This window comes from Schistocerca cancellata, chromosome 4, assembly GCF_023864275.1.
Source record: "Schistocerca cancellata isolate TAMUIC-IGC-003103 chromosome 4, iqSchCanc2.1, whole genome shotgun sequence".
Classification (NCBI taxonomy): Eukaryota; Metazoa; Arthropoda; class Insecta; order Orthoptera; family Acrididae; genus Schistocerca; species Schistocerca cancellata.
The window spans coordinates 247,919,631-247,939,560 of record NC_064629.1 but is presented as its reverse complement, the minus strand read 5'-3'; the positions used below and the strand labels follow the sequence as shown (position 1 = coordinate 247,939,560).

Genomic DNA, 19,930 nt, shown 5'->3' with positions numbered 1-19,930 from the left:
GTACATTGAACAAGCAGTAAAGAAAACCAAAGAAAAATTTGGAGTAGGAATTAAAGTTCAGGTAAAAGAAATAAAAACTTTGAGGTTTGCTGATGACGTTGTAATTCTGTCAGAGGCAGCAAAAGACTTGGGAGAGCAGTTGAACAGAATGGACAGTGTTCTGAAAGGGGATATAAGATGAACATCAACAAAAGCAAAACAAAGATAATGGAATGTAGTCAGAGTAAATCAGGTGATACTAAGGGAATCAGATTAGGACACGAGACACTTACGAATAGTAGATGAGTTTTGCTATTTAGGATGCAAAATAACTGGTCTTCTTTTCATGGGAACAAGTAGAGAGGATATAAAATAGACTGGCACTGGCAAGAAAAGCATTTCTGAAGAAGAGAAATCTGTTAACATTGAATATATACGAGGGCAGTTCAATAAGTAATGCAACACATTTTTTTTCTCTGCCAATTTTGGTTGAAAAAACCGGAAATTTCTTGTGGAATATTTTCAAACATTCCCGCTTCGTCTCGTATAGTTTCTTTGACTTCCGACAGGTGGCAGCGCTGTACGGAGCTGTTAAACTAGCATCTGTAACGGATGTGGTTGCAAACAACGGGCAGTGATCGAGTTTCTTTTGGCGGAAAACCAGGGCATCTCAGATATTGATAGGCGCTTGCAGAATGTCTACGGTGATCTGGCAGTGGACAAAAGCACGGTGAGTCGTTGGGCAAAGCGTGTGTCATCATCGCCGCAAGGTCAAACAAGACTGTCTATCTCCCGCGTGAGGGTCGGCCGTGCACAGCTGTGACTCCTGCAATGGCGGAGCGTGCGAACACACTCGTTCGAGATGATCGACGGATCACCATCAAACAACTCAGTGCTCAACTTGACATCTCTGTTGGTAGTGCTGTCACAATTGTTCACCAGTTGGGATATTCAAAGGTTTGTTCCCGCTGGGTCCCTCGTTGTCTAACCGAACACCATAAAGAGCAAAGGAGAACCATCTGTGCGGAATTGCTTGCTCGTCATGTGGCTGAGGGTGACAATTTCTTGTCAAAGATTGTTACAGGCGATGAAACATGGGTTCATCACTTCGAACCTGAAACAAAACGGCAATCAATGGAGTTAGCTCCGACATCGACCAGTGGAATGGTACCGTGCAGGCATACAGGCCCTCATTTCAAGGTGTCGTTAGGCCGTAGCATTGAATGGAGATTACGTTGAAAAATAGTGTTGTGTAGCTAAAAGATTGGGGAATAACCTGGTGTATTTCAATGCTGAATAAAACAACCCCTGTTTCAGAAAAAAAAAATGTGTTGCATTACTTATTGAACTGCCCTCGTATTTAAGCTTTAGGGAGTCATTTCTGAAGGTATTTGTCTAGAGTGTAGCCATATATAGAAATAAAACATGGACAATAAACAATTTAGATAAGAAGAAAATAGCTTTCAAAAAGTGGTGCTACAGAAAAACACTGAAGATTAGATGGGCCCATCATGTAATTAATGAGGAAATACTGAATAGTATAGGAAGACAAGAAATTTGTGGCACAACTTGGCCAAAAGAAGGGCTTGGCTGATAGGCCACATTCTGAGACATCAAGGGATCACCAGTTTAGTATTTGAGGGAAGTGTTGGGGGTAAAAATTGTAGAGGGAGACAGAGATGAATACAGTTAGCAGATTCAGAAAGATGTAGGTTGCAGTAGTTATTCGGAGATGAAGAGGTTCACACGGATTGAGTAACATGGATAGAGTAAACTAGTCTTCAGACTAAAGACAACAACAACATATACAGATTGTCTCAGTGCTATTCAGAGCCTCTGTATGTCGTACACATTCCATCCCTTAGCGCAACGGGTCCAAAAAAGCCTCCACTTTCTTGCTCTTGAGGGAGCCGCGGCTGCAGTCCTCCTACCTCAGCTTGCTGACTCTTCCTTTCCTTTTGATGAGCTCATTGTTGCCGTCTGTCGGCATGTAGTGTTACTTTGGCATCAGCACTGGTCTTGTTTTCATGGGAACAAGCTCCAGGGAATTAAACCTCTCCCAGTAGCTTGGCCGACCTTCTCTTGCCGAGAGGAGATCATTTTAGTTAGGTTGCCTATTGGGCACTGTCTTTTTAGCCATAATCATTTCTAAGGTGGTGATCCCCCACCACTGTGTTCATTACCGTCGACCTTTGATGGTTCTGTATTTCCTGACCGAATTCCCCTTGTTTAACCACATATGTTCTAGTGTATGTTTGCCATCTGAGTTATCGGCCGTTTTAGCGAATGGCACATGGGCTGTTGACCACGTTTTACTTTTTATCCGTTGTAGCAGTATGGCGAAGGATATTTAATTTAGTTCGGGACCTCTGCTGTCTCTACAGTGTATTTTGTGGATGTTTCCCCAAAAGGAAGTCCTTGTTCTTAGCTCTCTTTCCTTCCATTGATTAGGCTTAACGTATAGTCACTTTTAGCTATTTTTCTTATTAATGTTCTAGGGTTAGGACATGGGAGCTTATGACATTGGTTGTTTTTGCGCCCTAAAACAAAACAAAACAAGCATATGTAGCTAGTTTGTGTGGTGGGGCTGTTATGTACCCATCTGGACTAAGCTCCCTGGCAACGCAAGGGATTACACTTCTGATATCTGAGCTTTTGCCTCCCCATGTATGCGTAGGAGTGTTGATTGTCATTATGGAGCTTAAGAACTGCCCGGCAGTAGCCATGGAGCCAGAAAGCCCTTGCTGTGACTGTGTGGCACCCGTGGGGGAAAGCCCTTGATTGGAATGGGTGGTATCAGGTATGCATATGAAATTTATTAAGCTCCAAAAAAACTGGCTGTTCCTCTATGACCATTTCTTCAGTTGGTAATGGATCATTGAATGCTGCTTCTTATGACCCTGCAGCCTTCCTTTCCTGGCTACACCCTGGGGGCTACCTGGTTTGCACTAGGATGGATGGGGACACATTCACTTTTTTTGTGGAAAATATAGAAGAAAAGTTAGGCAAAGTGGAGTCTCTTGGTAAGATGCGGTCATGTTCGCTGTTGATCACAACTACTTCTGGTGCCCAGTTTGCAGCCCTTTGTGATTATGCTCAGCTTGGCGATGTCCCCTGTCCCTCACTGATCACCAGTCTTTTAACATGGTTCAAGGAGTCATTTTTTTTTTTATTGGGACCTCATTGAGGAGGAACTCCGGGCCAATCTTGAATGACAGGACATTCATTTTGCTCGGCGTGTGCAGAAAGACCGTAAGGACACTGGCACCTTAATTCTAGTTTTTGAGAGAGATTTTTCTGGAGATCGAGGTTGTGTGTTATCAGTGTCATGTGAAGCCATACATCCCACCATCCATGAGATGTTTTTGATGCTTGTGTTTTGGGCACATGCCTTCTCAATGTGTGGCAGACCCTCTGTGCTGAATGTGGACACCCACTCCACGAGGGAAGCCACTGTGTGCCATTGTCCATGTGTGTTAATTGTCATGACCATCACTCTCCATGCTCACTAGATTGCCTGGCATATAAGAAGGAAAAGAAGATACAGGAGATTAGTCCCTCAATCGTTTATCTTACACTGAGGCTCATCAGAAATGATTGGTTTCGCTGTGTCAGTGACTTCAGCATTTGCCAATGTTATGTCCTTTCCCACTCCTCCCTTTTCCTTACCCAAGTCCAATCCCCCCTCTTCTCCCCCCCCCTCTTTGGTTCCCACAACCTCCCCTCTGGATGCTGCTCATACTCCCCAGCTGGAGACGTGTGTCCTTTCTTCAGCATCTGCTGGTGATGGGGCGCCCTCCCATGACCTCTCGCCCCAGCATCTCGGGTCAGAGGCCTCTTACCACGACTCAGCCATGTAACACACAGTCATGCCCCAAGATTTCCCCCTCTCTTTTAGTGCCAGACCTTGCAGAAGCCTGCTCTCTGTCTGTGCCCTGCCCTCCTCGACCTCTGAAAGAGAAGAAGTAGAAACGTAAGTCCCAGGACATTCAACCTCCCTCACCCCCCCCCCCCCCCCCCCCCCCTTAGGTGCCCCTGGAGATGCCATCTCCCTTCTCGCAACCTGATTCTGACCTCTTGTGTATGGATGTCACCACATCATCTTCAGTGACAGATGGTGACCTGGCAGCATGATTGGCTCCAGCCCATTTGCCTCCTGTTGTGATACCCACTCCGTGCTTATTCAGTCGAACTGTAATGGATACTACCATCACCTCCTGTAGTTGCAATGCCTTAATCTCTTATTGCCTTTTACTTGGCAGTTGTCATTCTCAAAGAATCTCATTTTACTGATGCTCACTCACCAACACTTCGTGGGCTCTGTGCTTTGTCAGAACTGGGTCAGCACTTCAAGGGCATCTGCTGGCATTTGCATGTTGGTCCATATGGGTGTTATTAGTACATGGATCCCCCTTTGTTCCACATTTGGAGCAATTGCCGTCCGGATCCACTCAGACTCTGCGGTCGTGGTTTGCGGTCTCTTATCTCCTTCCTAACAGTCCACCTACATGTGGTGCCCTAATTGCTCCTCCTCCTCCTCCTCCTCCTCCAAGTTGGTGATTTTAATGCCCACCACTCTAATGTGGAGTAGTGCTTATCATTTAGTTGTGGGCTCCTTATTGAACAATTTCTTGTAGGCCACAACTTGTGCCTTCTTAATGAGGGTTCTCACACTAATTTTTAGTGCTGCATGTGGCACTTTCTCTGTCATTGCTATTTCACTCCCTCCCCCCTCCCCTTCTTCCTTCCTTACGCGAGTCACAATGCGATGACCTCTATGATAGTGACCATTTCCCGTCGATTCTCTCCTTGCCCTCGTGATGGCCAGGTTACTCCACTGGGCTTTTCATCATGCTGATTGGTGTCTATACATCTCCCAGGTCATGTTTACTCCTTCTCTGTCACATTGTATTGATTAAGTCATTATGTAATCTGTCCAATAAGATAATACACACTGCTAATATTGCTGTCCCCCACTCGATGGGACCTGTTTTCTGTCAGCCAGTCCCCTGGTGGAGCACAGCCATTGCCACCGCCACTTGCGATCGTCATCGTGACTTGTAACATCTTGTTCGGCGCCTGTTCACTGCCAGTCTTATTACCCTTAAATGTCTTTGCACCAAAGTCCATTACTTAATCAAACGGAGAAATTGTCCCCCCAGGGGGTCCACAACTCTTTTGTGGATACGTGCGTAGCGAGCACGGGGACCCTGAGCTAATGTGACCCTCCTTCCTTTCTGGGCTGCATACCTTCCTTTTCCGCATCTTTCCCCATCCCCCATCTTCGCCCCCCCCCCCCCCCTCCGCCTCCTTCCTTCCCTTTCTCCCCCTCTGGGCGTATGTTTTGTGCCTATGTCCGGAGACGGACGCTCGAAAATGTAACACATTCTTCGCTTTCTCTGCTTGCAAGTCTTCGTCCTTCCTTTGTCCTTCTCTTTTCGTTACCTCTTCTCTTTACCCTTTCTCCACTGCGGCGTTTGAGACCTCTCTTCTTTCCTTTCCCGTTCTTTTGTTTTTCCATTTCTCTTTTTTCCTCCCTGTGCGTGTCTGAAGGCCGACCCACGCATTTCCATGCGTAGCCAGTGACGGGGTAACGCGTAATTCCCCCGCCCCAGGTAGACAGGTAGGACACGTATGTACCCCCTGGTAACGGGCCAGGCCCAGGGAGGGGTGATTACCGGAGCTGATACCTTCCAAAAGTGCCGATTGGTCCCTCCGTCCGTTTTTTGGGAGGTGTGAACAATCACCTAAGGCGGGAGTGCCCTCAGAGGGGGCCCCCCACAAGGGAGGAGCGCGCCATCGGAGACGCCGGTAATCATGGGGGATTCTTCTGCAATGGTTTCGTCATCTACCACTGCGTCTGCTCACAAGCGTAAGTTCACTGAGTCTCAGCCACAGAAAGTTCTTCCATCGTTGCCACAGTTCCTCGTTGTTTCTCGGTCTGACGAAGGTCATGACTTCTCCACGGTCAACCCTTTCATTATTCAGAAAGGTGTAGACGCAATTGCAGGTCCTGTAAAGTCTTGTTCCAGATTACGGAATGGCACCTTGTTGTTAGAAACAGTCAGAGCCCTCCAGGCACAAAAATTGCTGCGTACTTCACTGCTCCACACCTTCCCTGTCCAGGTGGAAGTGCACCGCACTTTAAATTCCTCACGTGGAGTCGTTTATACCCGCTCCCTCGACGGATTGTCCAACGAGGAAATTCAACACTACCTGTCTGACCAAGGCTGTTCGTAGAGTCATGAAAAGGGTTGACACGAACATCGTTCCAACCCATACTAAATCTTGACATTTGACAGAGTTCAACTCCCATCGAAAATAAAAGCGGGCTATGAGATAATTTCTGTTTGCCCCTACGTCCCAAACCCTACGCGTCGCTATCGGTGTCAGCGGTTCAATCATACCAGCCAGTCCTGTTCCAACCCGGCCAAATGTGTTACATGTGGCAAGGATGCCCATGAGGGTGCTTGTCCACCTCCATCCCCTCATTGCATCAACTGTATGGGTGACCACGCTGCTTCCTCTCAAGATTGCCCCATTTTTAAAGACTAAAGGCTCATTCAGGAAATCAGAGTGAAGGAAAAGGTGTCGACCTTTGCTGCTTGAAAATTATTTGCCAGTCGAAAGCCCACTGTGCGTCAGACAGGAAAATACAGCACTGTCCTTGCCTCTCCTCGGCCAACAAAGGTGGTGGCCACGGAGACTTGTGATCTCACCTTTAGTGACACGGTTGTCAGATCGGCCAGCGCAAAGATCGCCCGTTCAACCTCCCCACTTTCGCCTGCTCACTCTTTGGCTCACCCTTCATCAGGTTCTCGGGTTCTGCTAAATCTCGATCCCAAAAGTCAGACACCCGGACTTCCAAAAAAGAGCGTACTCGTGAAGATTTTTTACGTACCCCAACTTCACAACCATCGGTTTCTCCTTCATCTAAATATCATGGTTCCAAGAAGGCTAATAAGAAACCCAGTTCCTCTCCTTCTCCGCCACGGCGTGTCCCATCTACAGCACCACCTGGCAGTAACCGCCTTCGGCCGTCTTCTGTGTCGCTGAGGCGCACTGCTGGTGGCAGGAGCTGCTCCTGAACAACCCATGGATTAGGATCTTCTGCCTTCAGCTGAATACTGTTCCACGCTGTTGGTTGCAAGCTCTGAGCAGTCGTCGAGTTGACGGCAACCTTGGTCCCATTCTTCCATTTTCTGTCTACCCTATGTCCATTATCCATTGGAATATCCGCGGCATTCAAGCCAATCGGGATGAATTGACAATCCTCTTACGATCCTACTCGCCTGTAATTGTCTGTCTTCAGGAAACAAAGCTGCGTCCCCACGTCCGCTTTGTTTTCCCCCATTTTCAGTCAGTCCGATTTGATCTCCCCTCTGTTGAAGGCACTCCAGCACATGGAGGACTCGTGATTCTTCTCCATGATACTCTCCATTATCACCAAATCCCCTTAAACACTTCCTTCCAAGCAGTCGCTGTCCGTCTTTCCCTTTCTGGATACACCTTCTCTCTTTGTACTGTATACATTCCATTGTCCACACCAATGGCACGAGCTGGTTGGGGACTTCAGTGCCCACCACCCGCTTTGGGGATCTCCACATCCTTGTCGGCGTGGCTCACTATTGCTAGATGTCTTCCACCAAGCGGATCTTGTTTGCCTCAACACTGCGGACCCTAAATTTTTGTCTGCTTCCACGACAAACTTCTCTCATTTAGACCTTTCGGTCGGTACTGTTCCGCTAGCTCGGCGCTTCGAATGTTTCGCCCTTGCTGATACACAATCGAGTGACCACTTTCCATGTGTCCTTCGATTGCAGCCACAACTGCCACATATGCGCCTGAGACGCTGGAAGTTTGCCCAAGCCGATTGTACACTTTTTCGTCTCTAGCGACATTCGATGACAGTCACTTTCCTAGTGTCGACGATGAGGTCACTCATATTACAGACGTTATTCTTTCAGCTGCGGGACGTTCAATACCTCGCACCTCCGACTTGCCCCGGCGCCCCCCAGTTCCTTGGTGGAACGAGGCATGCCATGACGCAATACGTCAGCGGCGGCGTGCTCTTCACGTTTTCAGACACCATCCTACATTGGCCAACTGTATCTGCTATAAGCAGTTCCGTGCACAACGCCGTCGCGTCATCTGCGATAGCAAGAAGGCAAGCTGGGACTTCTTTACTAGCTCATTTAACACCTTCACTCTCTCCTCGGGAAGTTTGGAGTTGGATTCGACAGTTATCTGGCGCGCCTAGTTTCTCCCCGGTCTCTGGGCTCACTGTCGCGCATGATACATTAGTGGACCCCGTCGCAATTTCTAACTCATTGGGTCAACATTTTGCTGAGATTTCGAGCTCTTCTAATTACCCACCAGCATTTCTCTCGAAGAAACGCTCTGCGGAAATGCAACCTCTTGCCTTCTCCTCTCAAAATCGCGAAAGCTACAACACTGTTTTCTCCATGCGGGAACTCCAACATGCACTCTCCTTCTCGCTATTCCGACCCAGGACTGCATGGTATCCACATCCAAATGTTGCTGCATTTACCATACCATAGTCTGCGTTACCTCCTTCACCTTTATAATCGAATTTGGACAGACAGTACTTTTCCCAGACGGTGGCAGGAAGCTATCGTCGTTTCTGTTCCGAAACCTGGAAAGGGCAAACATCTCCCCTCTAGCTATCGCCCCATTTCTCTCACGAGTAGTGTATGTAAGGTTTTGGAGCGTATGGTGAATTGCCGTTTAGCTTGGTGGCTGGAGTCCCGCAGCCTTTTAACACCTGCCCAATGCGGTTTCCGGAAGCACCGTTCTGCAGTTGCCCTCTCCACTTATATCATGAACAATTTTCTCCGGAAACGCCAAATGGTAGCAATATTTTTTGATCTGGAGAGAGCATACGATACCTGTTGGAGGCCAGGCATCCTCTGCACACTGTTCTCTTGGGGGCTTTCGAGGTCAGCTGCCCCTTTTTCTTCGCGAATTTATGGCAGAGTGCACGTTTAGAGTGTGGGTGAACACTACTCTCTCCTGTACTTTCTCCCAAGAAAGGGTACCCCAGGGCTCTGTGCTAAGTGTTGTACTGTGTGCCATTGCCATAAATCCTATTATGGATTGTCTCCTTCCTGATGTCTTGGGCTCCCTCTTTGTGGACGATTTTGTGATCTACTACAGCTCTCAACGGACCAGCCTTCTTGAACGACGTCTTCAAGGATGTCTCGATCGCCTCCACTCTTGGAGCATCGAAACCGGCTTCCGCTTTTCTCCCAGTAAGACCGTTTGTGTTAATTTTTGGCATCGTACTGAGTTTCTTCCACCTTCCTTATATCTAGGACCTGTCAACCTTCCGTTTTCGGACATCACGAAATTCTTGGGTCTTATGTTTGACAGAAAACTGTGCTGGTCCTCCCATGTTTCCTATCTTTTGGCTCACTGTCTGCAATCCCTCAACACCCTCCGTGTCCTGAATGGTACCTCCTGGGGAGCGGACCGAGTGGTCCTCCTCTGCCTCTATCACGCCTTAGTGCGATCGAAATTGGACTACGGAAGCATAGTTTACTCCTCTGCTCGGCCGTCTATTCTTCGTCGTCTCGACTCTATCCACCACCGTGGATTACTTTTAGTGTCGAGCTTTTTACTCCAGCCCTGTGGAAAGCCTTTATGCTGAGACTGCTGAACCTCCGCTGTCCAATCGGCGAGCTGTCCTTCTGAGTCGTTATGCTAGCCATCTGTCTTCCATGCCTGCAAATCCGGCCCATGACATTTTTTCAACGCCTCCTTGGATGTAGGGTATGCAGGCTGCCCTTCCTCCCTACTACCACAGGGAGTCTGCTTCCATCAATTGCTCCATTCTCTTTCCTTCTGCTTTCCTAAAACTTTCTTGACAACTTGGGGTACAGCACCGCCTTGGCTCCATCTCCGGACCTGCCTGCTCCGTGACCTTTGTCAGTTTCCCAAGGATGGTACCCCTTCATTTGTTTATTGTCGGGCATTTGCTGCTCTATGCGCACAAATGAAGGATGCCACATTTATTTACACTGATGGCTCAAAAACATTGTTAGGTGTTGGGAGTGCCTATATTGTTGGCGACACCCCAAATCAATTTCGGCTTCCCGACCAGTGTTCGGTTTATACTGCGGAGCTTTACACTATTCTCCAGGCTGTCCAATACATCCATCGCCATCAGCGGATACAGTATGTTATCTGTTCAGATTCTCTCAGCTCTCTCCTCAGTCTCCAAGCTCTCTACCCTGTCCACCCTCTGGTCCACCGGATTCAGGACTGCCTCCACTTGCTCCACTTGGGGGGCTTCTCTGTGGCGTTCCTCTGGATCCCAGGACACGTTGGTATCTGTGGAAATGAGGCGGCCAATATAGCAGCCAAGGCAGCAGTCTCTCTTCTTCGGCCAGCTATTTGCATGATTCCTTTCGCTGATCTACGGAGTGTTTTATGTCGTCGTGTGGCTTTTTTATGGCACACAGACACTTCCCAATAATAAATTGCGGGACGTGAAAGCTCTTCCCTGTGCTTGGACCTCTTCCTCCCGAACGTGTCTTCAGGAGGAGGTAATTTTAACTAGACTCTGGATAGGGCACTGTCTTTTTAGCCATCAACATCTTTTAAGTGGCGATCCTCCCCCACTCTGTCCCCACTGCTCTCAGCTGTGGATGGTAAGATACCTTTTACTTGAGTGCCCCTATTTTACTCTGTTACGTGCCCGTCTACAGCTGTCGCCTGATATATCTTCCATTTTAGCAGATGACACGCGCTCAGCCGATCGTGTTCTAGAGTTTATTAGTGCCAGTGAGATGACGTCAGTCATTTGAAGCTCTTTTTGGGGACAACCAACCCCATTCTATAGTGGTTTTTTAAAGCTTTTTAGTTTTTCCAATTTTTTGAGTTTTGTTCCCATTGCTGCTGGTTTCCAGTTTCGTTGTCCCCCCCCCCCCCCCCTCCGTGTGTGTGTGTGTGTGTGTGTGTGTGTGTGTGTGTGTGTTGCGATTGCTTTCTCTTCTGTAGGTTCTTCTGTCCATTCGTCATGGGTGTAGGCTACACTCTGCACCCTCCCAGGTTGTCAGCAGCAATCTTCCATTCTGGGCCTTCTCCTTCCAGGTGGCCTTTGTACAGATCCATCAGTTCTCACGGAACACCTCACAACCCATTTTGTGATGGTATGGTGTTGCCTTGTTCCTCCTCTGGAAACAGCAGTCTGAAGCTTCCCGCCTATGTATTACTCCTTGTCAGGCAGAAACCTACAATGAACCTTTCACTGAATGGGGGCTTCTTCAGGCCGTTTCTTCTTCTCACAATTCAGCCCCAGGCTCTTATTCTGTCCATAATCAATTGCTTCAACACCTCATGCCTCGACAATGCCAATATTCTGGTGTTTAACCATATTTGTCTTTAAGGCATTTTCCCTTCTCAATGGAAAAACAGTATTGTGGGTCCTGTATGTAAGCCCAGTGAGGCTCTGTCATCCCTTGATAGTTACAGGCCAATTAGCCTGATCAGTGCCACTGCAAGTTGGATCCTTGAACCTCTAGATATTTTATGTCCTTAGCTGTGCAACGTTTGGGAGGGATAGCGTCTGATAGATCATCTGCTTCGATTGGAAACTGCAGTTCGGCAGACCTTTCCTCAGCACCACCCTCTTGTCGCAGCTTTCTTTGCTCTTTGTAAGGCCTACAACACAGCTTGGTGCCATCACGTCGTCCTTACACTCCATGAGTGGTGCCTTTGAGGCCGCACCCTCCCAATTTTTATTTGCCAGTTCTTATCCCAACAGCTGTTCAGAGTTCAGGTTGGCACCATTCTCGAATCTCTGTGGACCCAGGAGAATGGTGTTCCACAGGGCTCCGTGTTAGTGTACTTCTTTCTCTCATCCCTGTTAATGGAGTTATGGCCTCTGATGGACCGTTTGTCACTCCTATTCTGTATGTGGCTGATTTCTGTATTTGGACTAGCTCCCACTCAGTGGCCTTTGAGGAACGACAACTCCAGGGGTCCATCCGGCACACTTCAACATGGACACACTTGCACGGTTTTCAATTCTCTCATGGGTGGTGCATTTCTGTCACCATACTATGGCCCAGCCTGATCTGGAGCTCTGCCTTGACACCCAACAGTTCTGTTTCTTGGGCCTTTTTAACAACAAGCTTGCTTGGTTGCTCCATGACCGTCATCTAAATATTGGCTGTTTTCGTAAACTCAGTGCCCTTCACTTCCTTGCTCACACATCTTTGGGCACAGATCATTCAACCTTCTCCACCTTTATCAGGCATAAGTTCTGTCTCAGCTGGAAAGTGGTTCTCAAGTTTATGGAGAAGCTGCCCCTTCCACACTGCTCCTCTTAGACCCAATTCATCAGCACGGTATCCATTTAGCCACCAGTGCCTTTCACACTAGCCCTATTGGTAAGTCTTCTGGTTAATGCTTGCATCTCTCCCCTTTTGATTTGGCGGTATGAGCTCCTGGTTTCGTACACCATCACTATTTGCTCTTCTCCTACTCACCCCTTCTATTCTATTCTTTTTGCTGCTTTGGGCTGTTGCCTGCCCTCACTACCTGTCCATGGGTGTGTTTACTGGTTGGGCTGTGCCTCACTTCTCTCTGCCATGATTTCCATCTCTCCTCCTTGGCCTCTCCCCCATGTTCTCTCCACCACCCAACCCCCCACCCCAGATTAGTTCCTCGGCCCCGGATTCGGATGGATGTCTTCCGGGGTCCAAAAGTCTCCATCACCCCAATTGTGTTGTTTGTTCTGAATGCTCCTATGGAAATGTCAGGGTGCCATTGTTTCTTAAACCAGTGGCTTTAAATCTGCTGATCACGTGGGATGTGGCTTCACGCCTTCTGTTGGCACAGAACACCATCTCTTTCTTGCCACGTGTGGTGTGTTTACTGCAGAATTGATAGCCATCTATTGGGCCCCTCTGCTTTATTAAATGATGTTCACCCGAGTTTTATTATGTATGGACTCAATGAGTGGGCTTCAGGCTATAACTTGGTGTTTTTCCTGCCACCTCTTGGTCTCTGCCATTCACAACATTGTCGATCTTGGCGATGCTGTTTGTTTGGTTGATTTCCTTTTGGTTCCTAACCACATAGGTGTCTTGGGTAATGAACTGGCTGATCATCTGGCTGGGGATAGTAGGCATCTACCCCACCATTCCCCATTATACCACCAGAGGTGGATTTGCAGCAGTATGGTAAATCCCTTTTTGCTCAGTTGCGGGCCAACTCTTGGGAGGCTAACCCCACCCCCTGTCCAATAAACTTCATGCAATCAAGGAGACTCCCACCACATGATATTTTTCACTCAGTAGGAATCTACCATCCTCTGCTCCACCCCCCTTTCCTGTTGTTTCCTTGTCCTGTTGCCCCAATGGTCCTTTTACCTGTTTGTTTGCTTGTTTTCATTTTTCCTGGTCTGGAATGTGCTGTTTGTGTTGTTTCTCCCTTGGTTTCTGCCACTGTAGGTCATGGGACCTTGCCCTCCCCCCTCCCCCCCTCCCAACCAACCCACCAAGCCTCTACAAGCAGGCATACAGCATCTGTATGGCATAGTTAAATGTTAATACAACTTTAAATAAAACAATTCAAATTTCTTCTCTGTGTTAGGTTCACAATCAACATACCACAACAGATAAACTGCTGCCAGTGCATATCTCACTTTGTTTGTTATGACCTGTAGCGCTTATGTGACGAGTGATTCCAAAGGCAATGTAGAGGCTTTATTCTTAGATGGTGCTACCACAACAGAATTTATCCTGGGAATAAAGACATCCCAATGAAAATGTCAAAGAAAGTGAAGAAACAACAACTGAGAAAACTTGCAAGGACTAGTGGACTCGAATACTCTACTAAACAAGATACTGTGATTGAGGTAAGAAATTTAGTTGGTGCTTCTTGTAAATGTACTAAAAATGTTTTGAATGGGTCGAGGAGAGATTTCTACAGCCATTCTGGGACACTGGGGACTTCAGTAGGTAGAATGCTTATTTATTTTGTTCCATGCAGCTAGAACCCATAAGAAGCAGATATACAGGCAACAAAATTAGCAGGCATAACAACACTGTGTTATACAGAGCTATAAAAGATGGCAGAAGCACTGAAATTTGCAAAGTTGCATTTTTAGGCATCCCTGGTTTGCAGCACAACAGAGGCAGAGTAAAAAATATGCAATGAAAATTTCGAACAGGGGCTACTACTCCATGAGATGATAGAAGAGGTAAACACAAGCATAGTCCACACGCCTTCTCAGAGGAAGATGTGCAATTAGTCAAGGAAAATATGGAAAGTATTCTGAAATACAAAAGTCATTGCAGTAGAAAAGATAATATTCATAAATCTCATGTGTCGATGCAATATTCTGTACTAAGTTACTAAAACCACTATAAAAATGAATACTATCATGATATCAAAGCAAAGCCTGTGTCTTTTGATAAGTATCATCTCATTTTTATTGAAGATTTCAACATTTCATTCAAACTGCCAAAATCACTTACTTGCCCAATGTGTGATTCAAAGGAAATTGAATTGAAAGCTGTCAAAAAGACATGGAAAAATTAAGATTTTATATGTGTATATTTCAGCAGTCATCCCTGTAATTTGTCACCAGGTAATTTCTTTGTTTGGGATGAAACAGTAGCATCAGGGGCGTTGGAGGAATTAGACAGCTGCTTACTGAAGTATTTTGAAGATCACAACATAAAAGGGAATAAGTTGATTGCAGTTTCAAACAACTGCTCCAAGCAAAACAAAAACTGCAACATTGTGTATGTTTGGATGCCGCTAATTGCAAAAGGAAGGTTTTCCTCCATTGAGTACCATTTACCACTTTCTGGACATTCCACGTTACCAAGTGATTGAGGTTTTGCTGTTATTGATAAGTATGTTTACTGATGTGTGCAATTTGTATATGCCCCTGAAAGATATCTTGAAGAAGTGTGGCCAAAAGTGGCCTTTTTGTGTCCATGTTATGTCACCAGAAGAGTTTGTATGCACCAGTGACACGAGATCCATGTTTAGTCAAAAGATTATCGCAGAAGAAGGGCGCAAGGTGTTAATGCAAGCTGCTGGATGGCTCATCCCCCCTGCAGACAAGGCAGGGGTCTTGTTAGTATCGAATACATTTCATGGGGAAGATAGGAAGAAAGTCAACTTAAACAAACAAGGTCGTCCTTCAGCATCTCAACCAGTTTTTGAAAGAAGTACTTCGGGTCACTTTCAGTTGACCCAAAGAAGAAACAAGACCGCATATCAGCACTGAATTGGATACCACATATTTATCAGAACTTATACAAAGTCGTAAAAACTAAGAAGACATCTACAAATGATAAGTGTGTGTAGATGCTTTTGCAGACGAGAGATGAGAAGTGACAGTAGTGCTGTGATAGTTACAGGAAAACAATGGTACGCCACAAAATATATTCATCACTGCTAAGAAAATATAAAAATTTGTACATTATTGATACAAAGTTCATATTTTTTGCCATTCCTTTGTGTGCTTAAGTCTTTGAACAGTGTACACAAGTCACATTAATAATAAAATGTCAGTAACTCTTGCATGGAAAAATTTTTTGAGACTTTTTCAACTGAATATCTCCAGTCATAGCTAATGTAGGTTATCATTATTTTTCACAAACTGTAAATTTATGGAATGTCCACAACTCGCAGTATGGAGGTGGCGCAAAAGAACAATGAAATACAATGAAATTTATCATTTGTCCGCCTCGGAACCTTTGCGATCAGCAAGGCATACTGCTAACTGAAAGGGCTTGGGTTCAATTCATGGCCAGGTCAGAGATTTTTCTTGAGTCCTGGACTGGGTGTTGTGTTGTCCTTATGTTTGTATCATCATAAATGAGAAGAGTATTGTCTCCAATACACTGTCATATCATCTTTCTATTATTGAGATGGCTACATGGGCATGAACCGAAAGCCAATAAATTGAAATAATAATAAAAAAAGTTGCCATCATATCCTGCCATGTCTCAATGGCCAATGGATTCAGATGCTGCACAGGTTGCCGATTCGAACTTGTTCAGCGTGGTAGTATGGGTCCAGTAGACAGTTTCTTTCAGTGTGCCCCACAAAAAGTAGTCACAAGGAGTGAGGACACTCCATCTCTGCACCAGTCAATTTGCAGTTGTCCAATGCAGTGACTCTGTTTCCAAAGTATTCATCAAGAAAGCAAAGCACCCATTCAGTGGTTTGTGGTGTGGCCCCATCTCGCATGGATTGCCCAGTGCTTGGTCAGTGCTCCCAACACTAGCTGTCTAGAGACTAATTGTTCCAGAATTGCAACGTAACCTTCACTAGTGATCATTTCTTGCATGAAAAAGAGGCCACTAATGCCCCTGCTGCATACTGCAGCCCAAGCAATAACTTTGGGAGAATACAGTGGTTTTGCTTCATGCAAATTGAAATTTTTGAAACACCAAAATAACAAGTTTTCCTTATTCATGACTTTCATTCAGGTGGAAGTGCACTTAATCTGTGAACCAGATACAGCAAACATCAAATCCTTCTTCATTATCAATTATTGTGAAAATCTGGTTTGCAAAGTCTGTCACACAGCTCGTATACGTATGTCCTGCTGGCTTTGGATTTTGAATGCAAACATGTTTGGGCTCTGTCTCAGTATTTTCTGCATAGTTGAATGCTTCAGACCAGTCTCTGCTACAATTCTTTGGATGGATTTCCTTGGATTTTGCTTAGTAATACCAGAAACCTTTGTGACGTTTTCAGGAATAACCACAGCTTGCCTGAGCCAATCATTCCCCACTAGACCATCAACCTTTCTGCCTGTAAATTGGAATTTGGGGAAGAACTTGTGAATGCTTTTCCCATCAGGTCCTTTCCAAACATTAACTCATGTTACAAAACTGCACCTTGTGCAGATTACAGTGAGGCTACTAATAATATGGTCTGCCAGGTAATAAATATATAACATGAAAAGCAAGGGTCCCAACACTTTTCCCTTGCGTACACCTAAGTTACTTCTGCATCCAAAATAACAGGCTGTGTTCTTCTTGCTGAGAAATCCTCAATTCAGTCTCAATTTTTTTTTCTGATGTCGCATATAATCATATTTTTTGTTAATAAATGTTAGTGTGGTATCGATTTTACAAGAAACCTGTTTCTTTTTAGATGTCCTGGTCCTGGAGGTGGAAGGATCTGCTCACAGTGGAGGCAGCTCCTGTCAATAAGCTTTACCAAATTGTGGGTACAGCTCCAACAGGTATCATCATGAAACCAACTTCAGAAATTGATAGGAAGTAACAGAAAACTGATTCCAGACATCCCTTATTTGACCACGAGCATCGGTGACCAGATCCCAGAATTGTGAAAGCGCTTCATGCAGGCAACTACAGCAATGCCTTCATTTCATGGTGCTCGCCTAGTGGAACTTTGACAAGATCTTTCGCCCAAAGCACACGAAACAAATGTCAAAGGAGAACCAGTGGCAGGTTCAGACATACCTTATGTGATAAGAAAAAATGCCAAACAGATTGATCACCGGGGTTTCACAATGCAAAGTCAACTTCACAAAATATTGCTTCAGCAGTGATGATGAAATTTGCCTTTGTGGTGTAGGACTGTGTTCCAACTTGTGGTATTCCAATGCCAGAAGAACGCATTGTTCAAATGAATACATGATTTCTGGTCCTTCCGTCAGTGTGCTAACTTACTTCTGGTGCCTGTTTCTTTTTAGATGTCCTGGTCCTGGAGGTGGAAGGATCTGCTCACAGTAGAGGCAGCTCCTGTTAGTAAACTTTACGGAACTGTGGGTACAGCTCCAACATTTATCCTCATGAAACCAACTTCAGAAACTGATAGGAAGTACAGAAAACTGATTCCAGACATTCCTTATTTGACCACGAGCATCGGCGACCAGGACCCAGAATTGTGAAAGCACTCATGCAGGCAACTACAGCAATGCCTTCATTCCTTGGTGCTCGCCTAGTGGAACTTTGACAAGATCTTTCACCCAAAGCACACGAAACAAATGTCAAAGGAGAACCAGTGGCAGGTTCAGACCTACATTGTGTGATAAGAAAAAATGCCAAACAGATTGATCACTGGGGTTTCACAATGCAAAGTCAACTTCACAAAATAGTGCTTCAGCAGTGATGATGAAATTTGCCTTTGTGGTGTAGGACTGTGTTCCAACTTGTGGTATTCCAATGCCAGAAGAACGCATTGTTCAAATGAATACATGATTTCTGGTCCTTCCGTCAGTATGCTAACTTACTTCTGGTGCCTGTTTCTTTTTAGATGTCCTGGTCCTGGAGGTGGAAGGATCTGCTCACAGTGGAGGCAGCTCCTGTCAATAAGCTTTACCAAATTGTGGGTACAGCTCCAACAGGTATCATCATGAAACCAACTTCAGAAATTGATAGGAAGTAACAGAAAACTGATTCCAGACATCCCTTATTTGACCACGAGCATCGGTGACCAGATCCCAGAATTGTGAAAGCGCTTCATGCTGGCAACTACAGCAATGCCTTCGTTTCATGGTGCTCGCCTAGTGGAACTTTGACAAGATCTTTCGCCCAAAGCACACGAAACAAATGTCAAAGGAGAACCAGTGGCAGGTTCAGACATACCTTATGTGATAAGAAAAAATGCCAAACAGATTGATCACCGGGGTTTCACAATGCAAAGTCAACTTCACAAAATAGTGCTTCAGCAGTGATGATGAAATTTGCCTTTGTGGTGTAGGACTGTGTTCCAACTTGTGGTATTCCAATGCCAGAAGAACGCATTGTTCAAATGAATACATGATTTCTGGTCCTTCCGTCAGTATGCTAACTTACTTCTGGTGCCTGTTTCTTTTTAGATGTCCTGGTCCTGGAGGTGGAAGGATCTGCTCACAGTGGAGGCAGCTCCTGTTAGTAAACTTTACGGAACTGTGGGTACAGCTCCAACATTTATCCTCATGAAACCAACTTCAGAAACTGATAGGAAGTACAGAAAACTGATTCCAGACATTCCTTATTTGACCACGAGCATCGGCGACCAGGACCCAGAATTGTGAAAGCACTCATGCAGGCAACTACAGCAATGCCTTCATTCCTTGGTGCTCGCCTAGTGGAACTTTGACAAGATCTTTCACCCAAAGCACACGAAACAAATGTCAAAGGAGAACCAGTGGCAGGTTCAGACCTACATTGTGTGATAAGAAAAAATGCCAAACAGATTGATCACTGGGGTTTCACAATGCAAAGTCAACTTCACAAAATAGTGCTTCAGCAGTGATGATGAAATTTGCCATTGTGGTGGCCTGCAGGAGCATCAACATCTATTCGTCTGGTAACAGGAACCTACTGTGCACACTACTAAGAGTGATCTTGCTGCAGCTAAGAAAGCAGCCAAAATTGTCAAATAGTGGGCTCTCCACAGAATTTGAAGAGAATTAGCTTGCTGTTTTTTTAAATCTTGCTGTCTGTATTTTATCAGTTCTTGTTGTACATATTTTTCTCTGTATTTTTACTGTTATTAATTTCTATCTGTATGTTACTGAATTTCCTCTGTTACTGAATTTCCTCTGTAACTGATTTTTTATATGTATTAAATCTCAATATGTATGTTATTAATGCTCTGTCAGTATTGTAATAATTCAATGTCCTGGACATGTAAAATATAGTAAATAAATTTAGAGATTTAAAATAGAGTACGTGTGTTATTGCTGGCAATGCTTGCCAAATACAGTTGCACTGTGCTGCTTCTGTTGCTTTACACAGAAATCAGAGTTGAATAGGTCAAACAGCTCAGCTGTGGTAATAATACTGAAGAAATGACACAGCAACTACTTATTGTTCTGTGTTTCAAAAATTAACAGCTTCAGATGATTTTGCATCCATCTTCTGAAGTTCCTTATGCTATCATAATAAATTTTAGAGGTACTGAAACAACTGTTCTTGTGTGCAGCTGTTAGTCA

General features: G+C 45.4%; 1 protein-coding gene across 5 annotated transcripts in view; it reads left to right on the top strand.

Annotated features, from left to right (window-relative positions):
* LOC126183677 (uncharacterized) overlaps positions 1–19,615 on the top strand; it is a 44,726-nt gene extending 25,111 nt beyond the window's left edge. Inside the window, exons 2-3 of one of the 5 annotated variants that reach the window (XM_049925841.1) lie at positions 13,726–13,867; positions 18,830–19,615. In XM_049925841.1, the coding sequence (XP_049781798.1) occupies positions 13,726–13,867; positions 18,830–19,027 (340 nt within the window). In that variant the 3' untranslated portion in view covers positions 19,028–19,615. Of the gene's footprint in view, positions 1–13,725; positions 13,868–17,136; positions 17,315–17,701; positions 18,443–18,829 lie in introns of those variants that run through there. The other 4 variants (XM_049925842.1, XM_049925840.1, XM_049925844.1 and 1 more) reach the window with 4 other exon arrangements.
* The last annotated feature ends 315 nt before the right edge of the window (positions 19,616–19,930 follow it).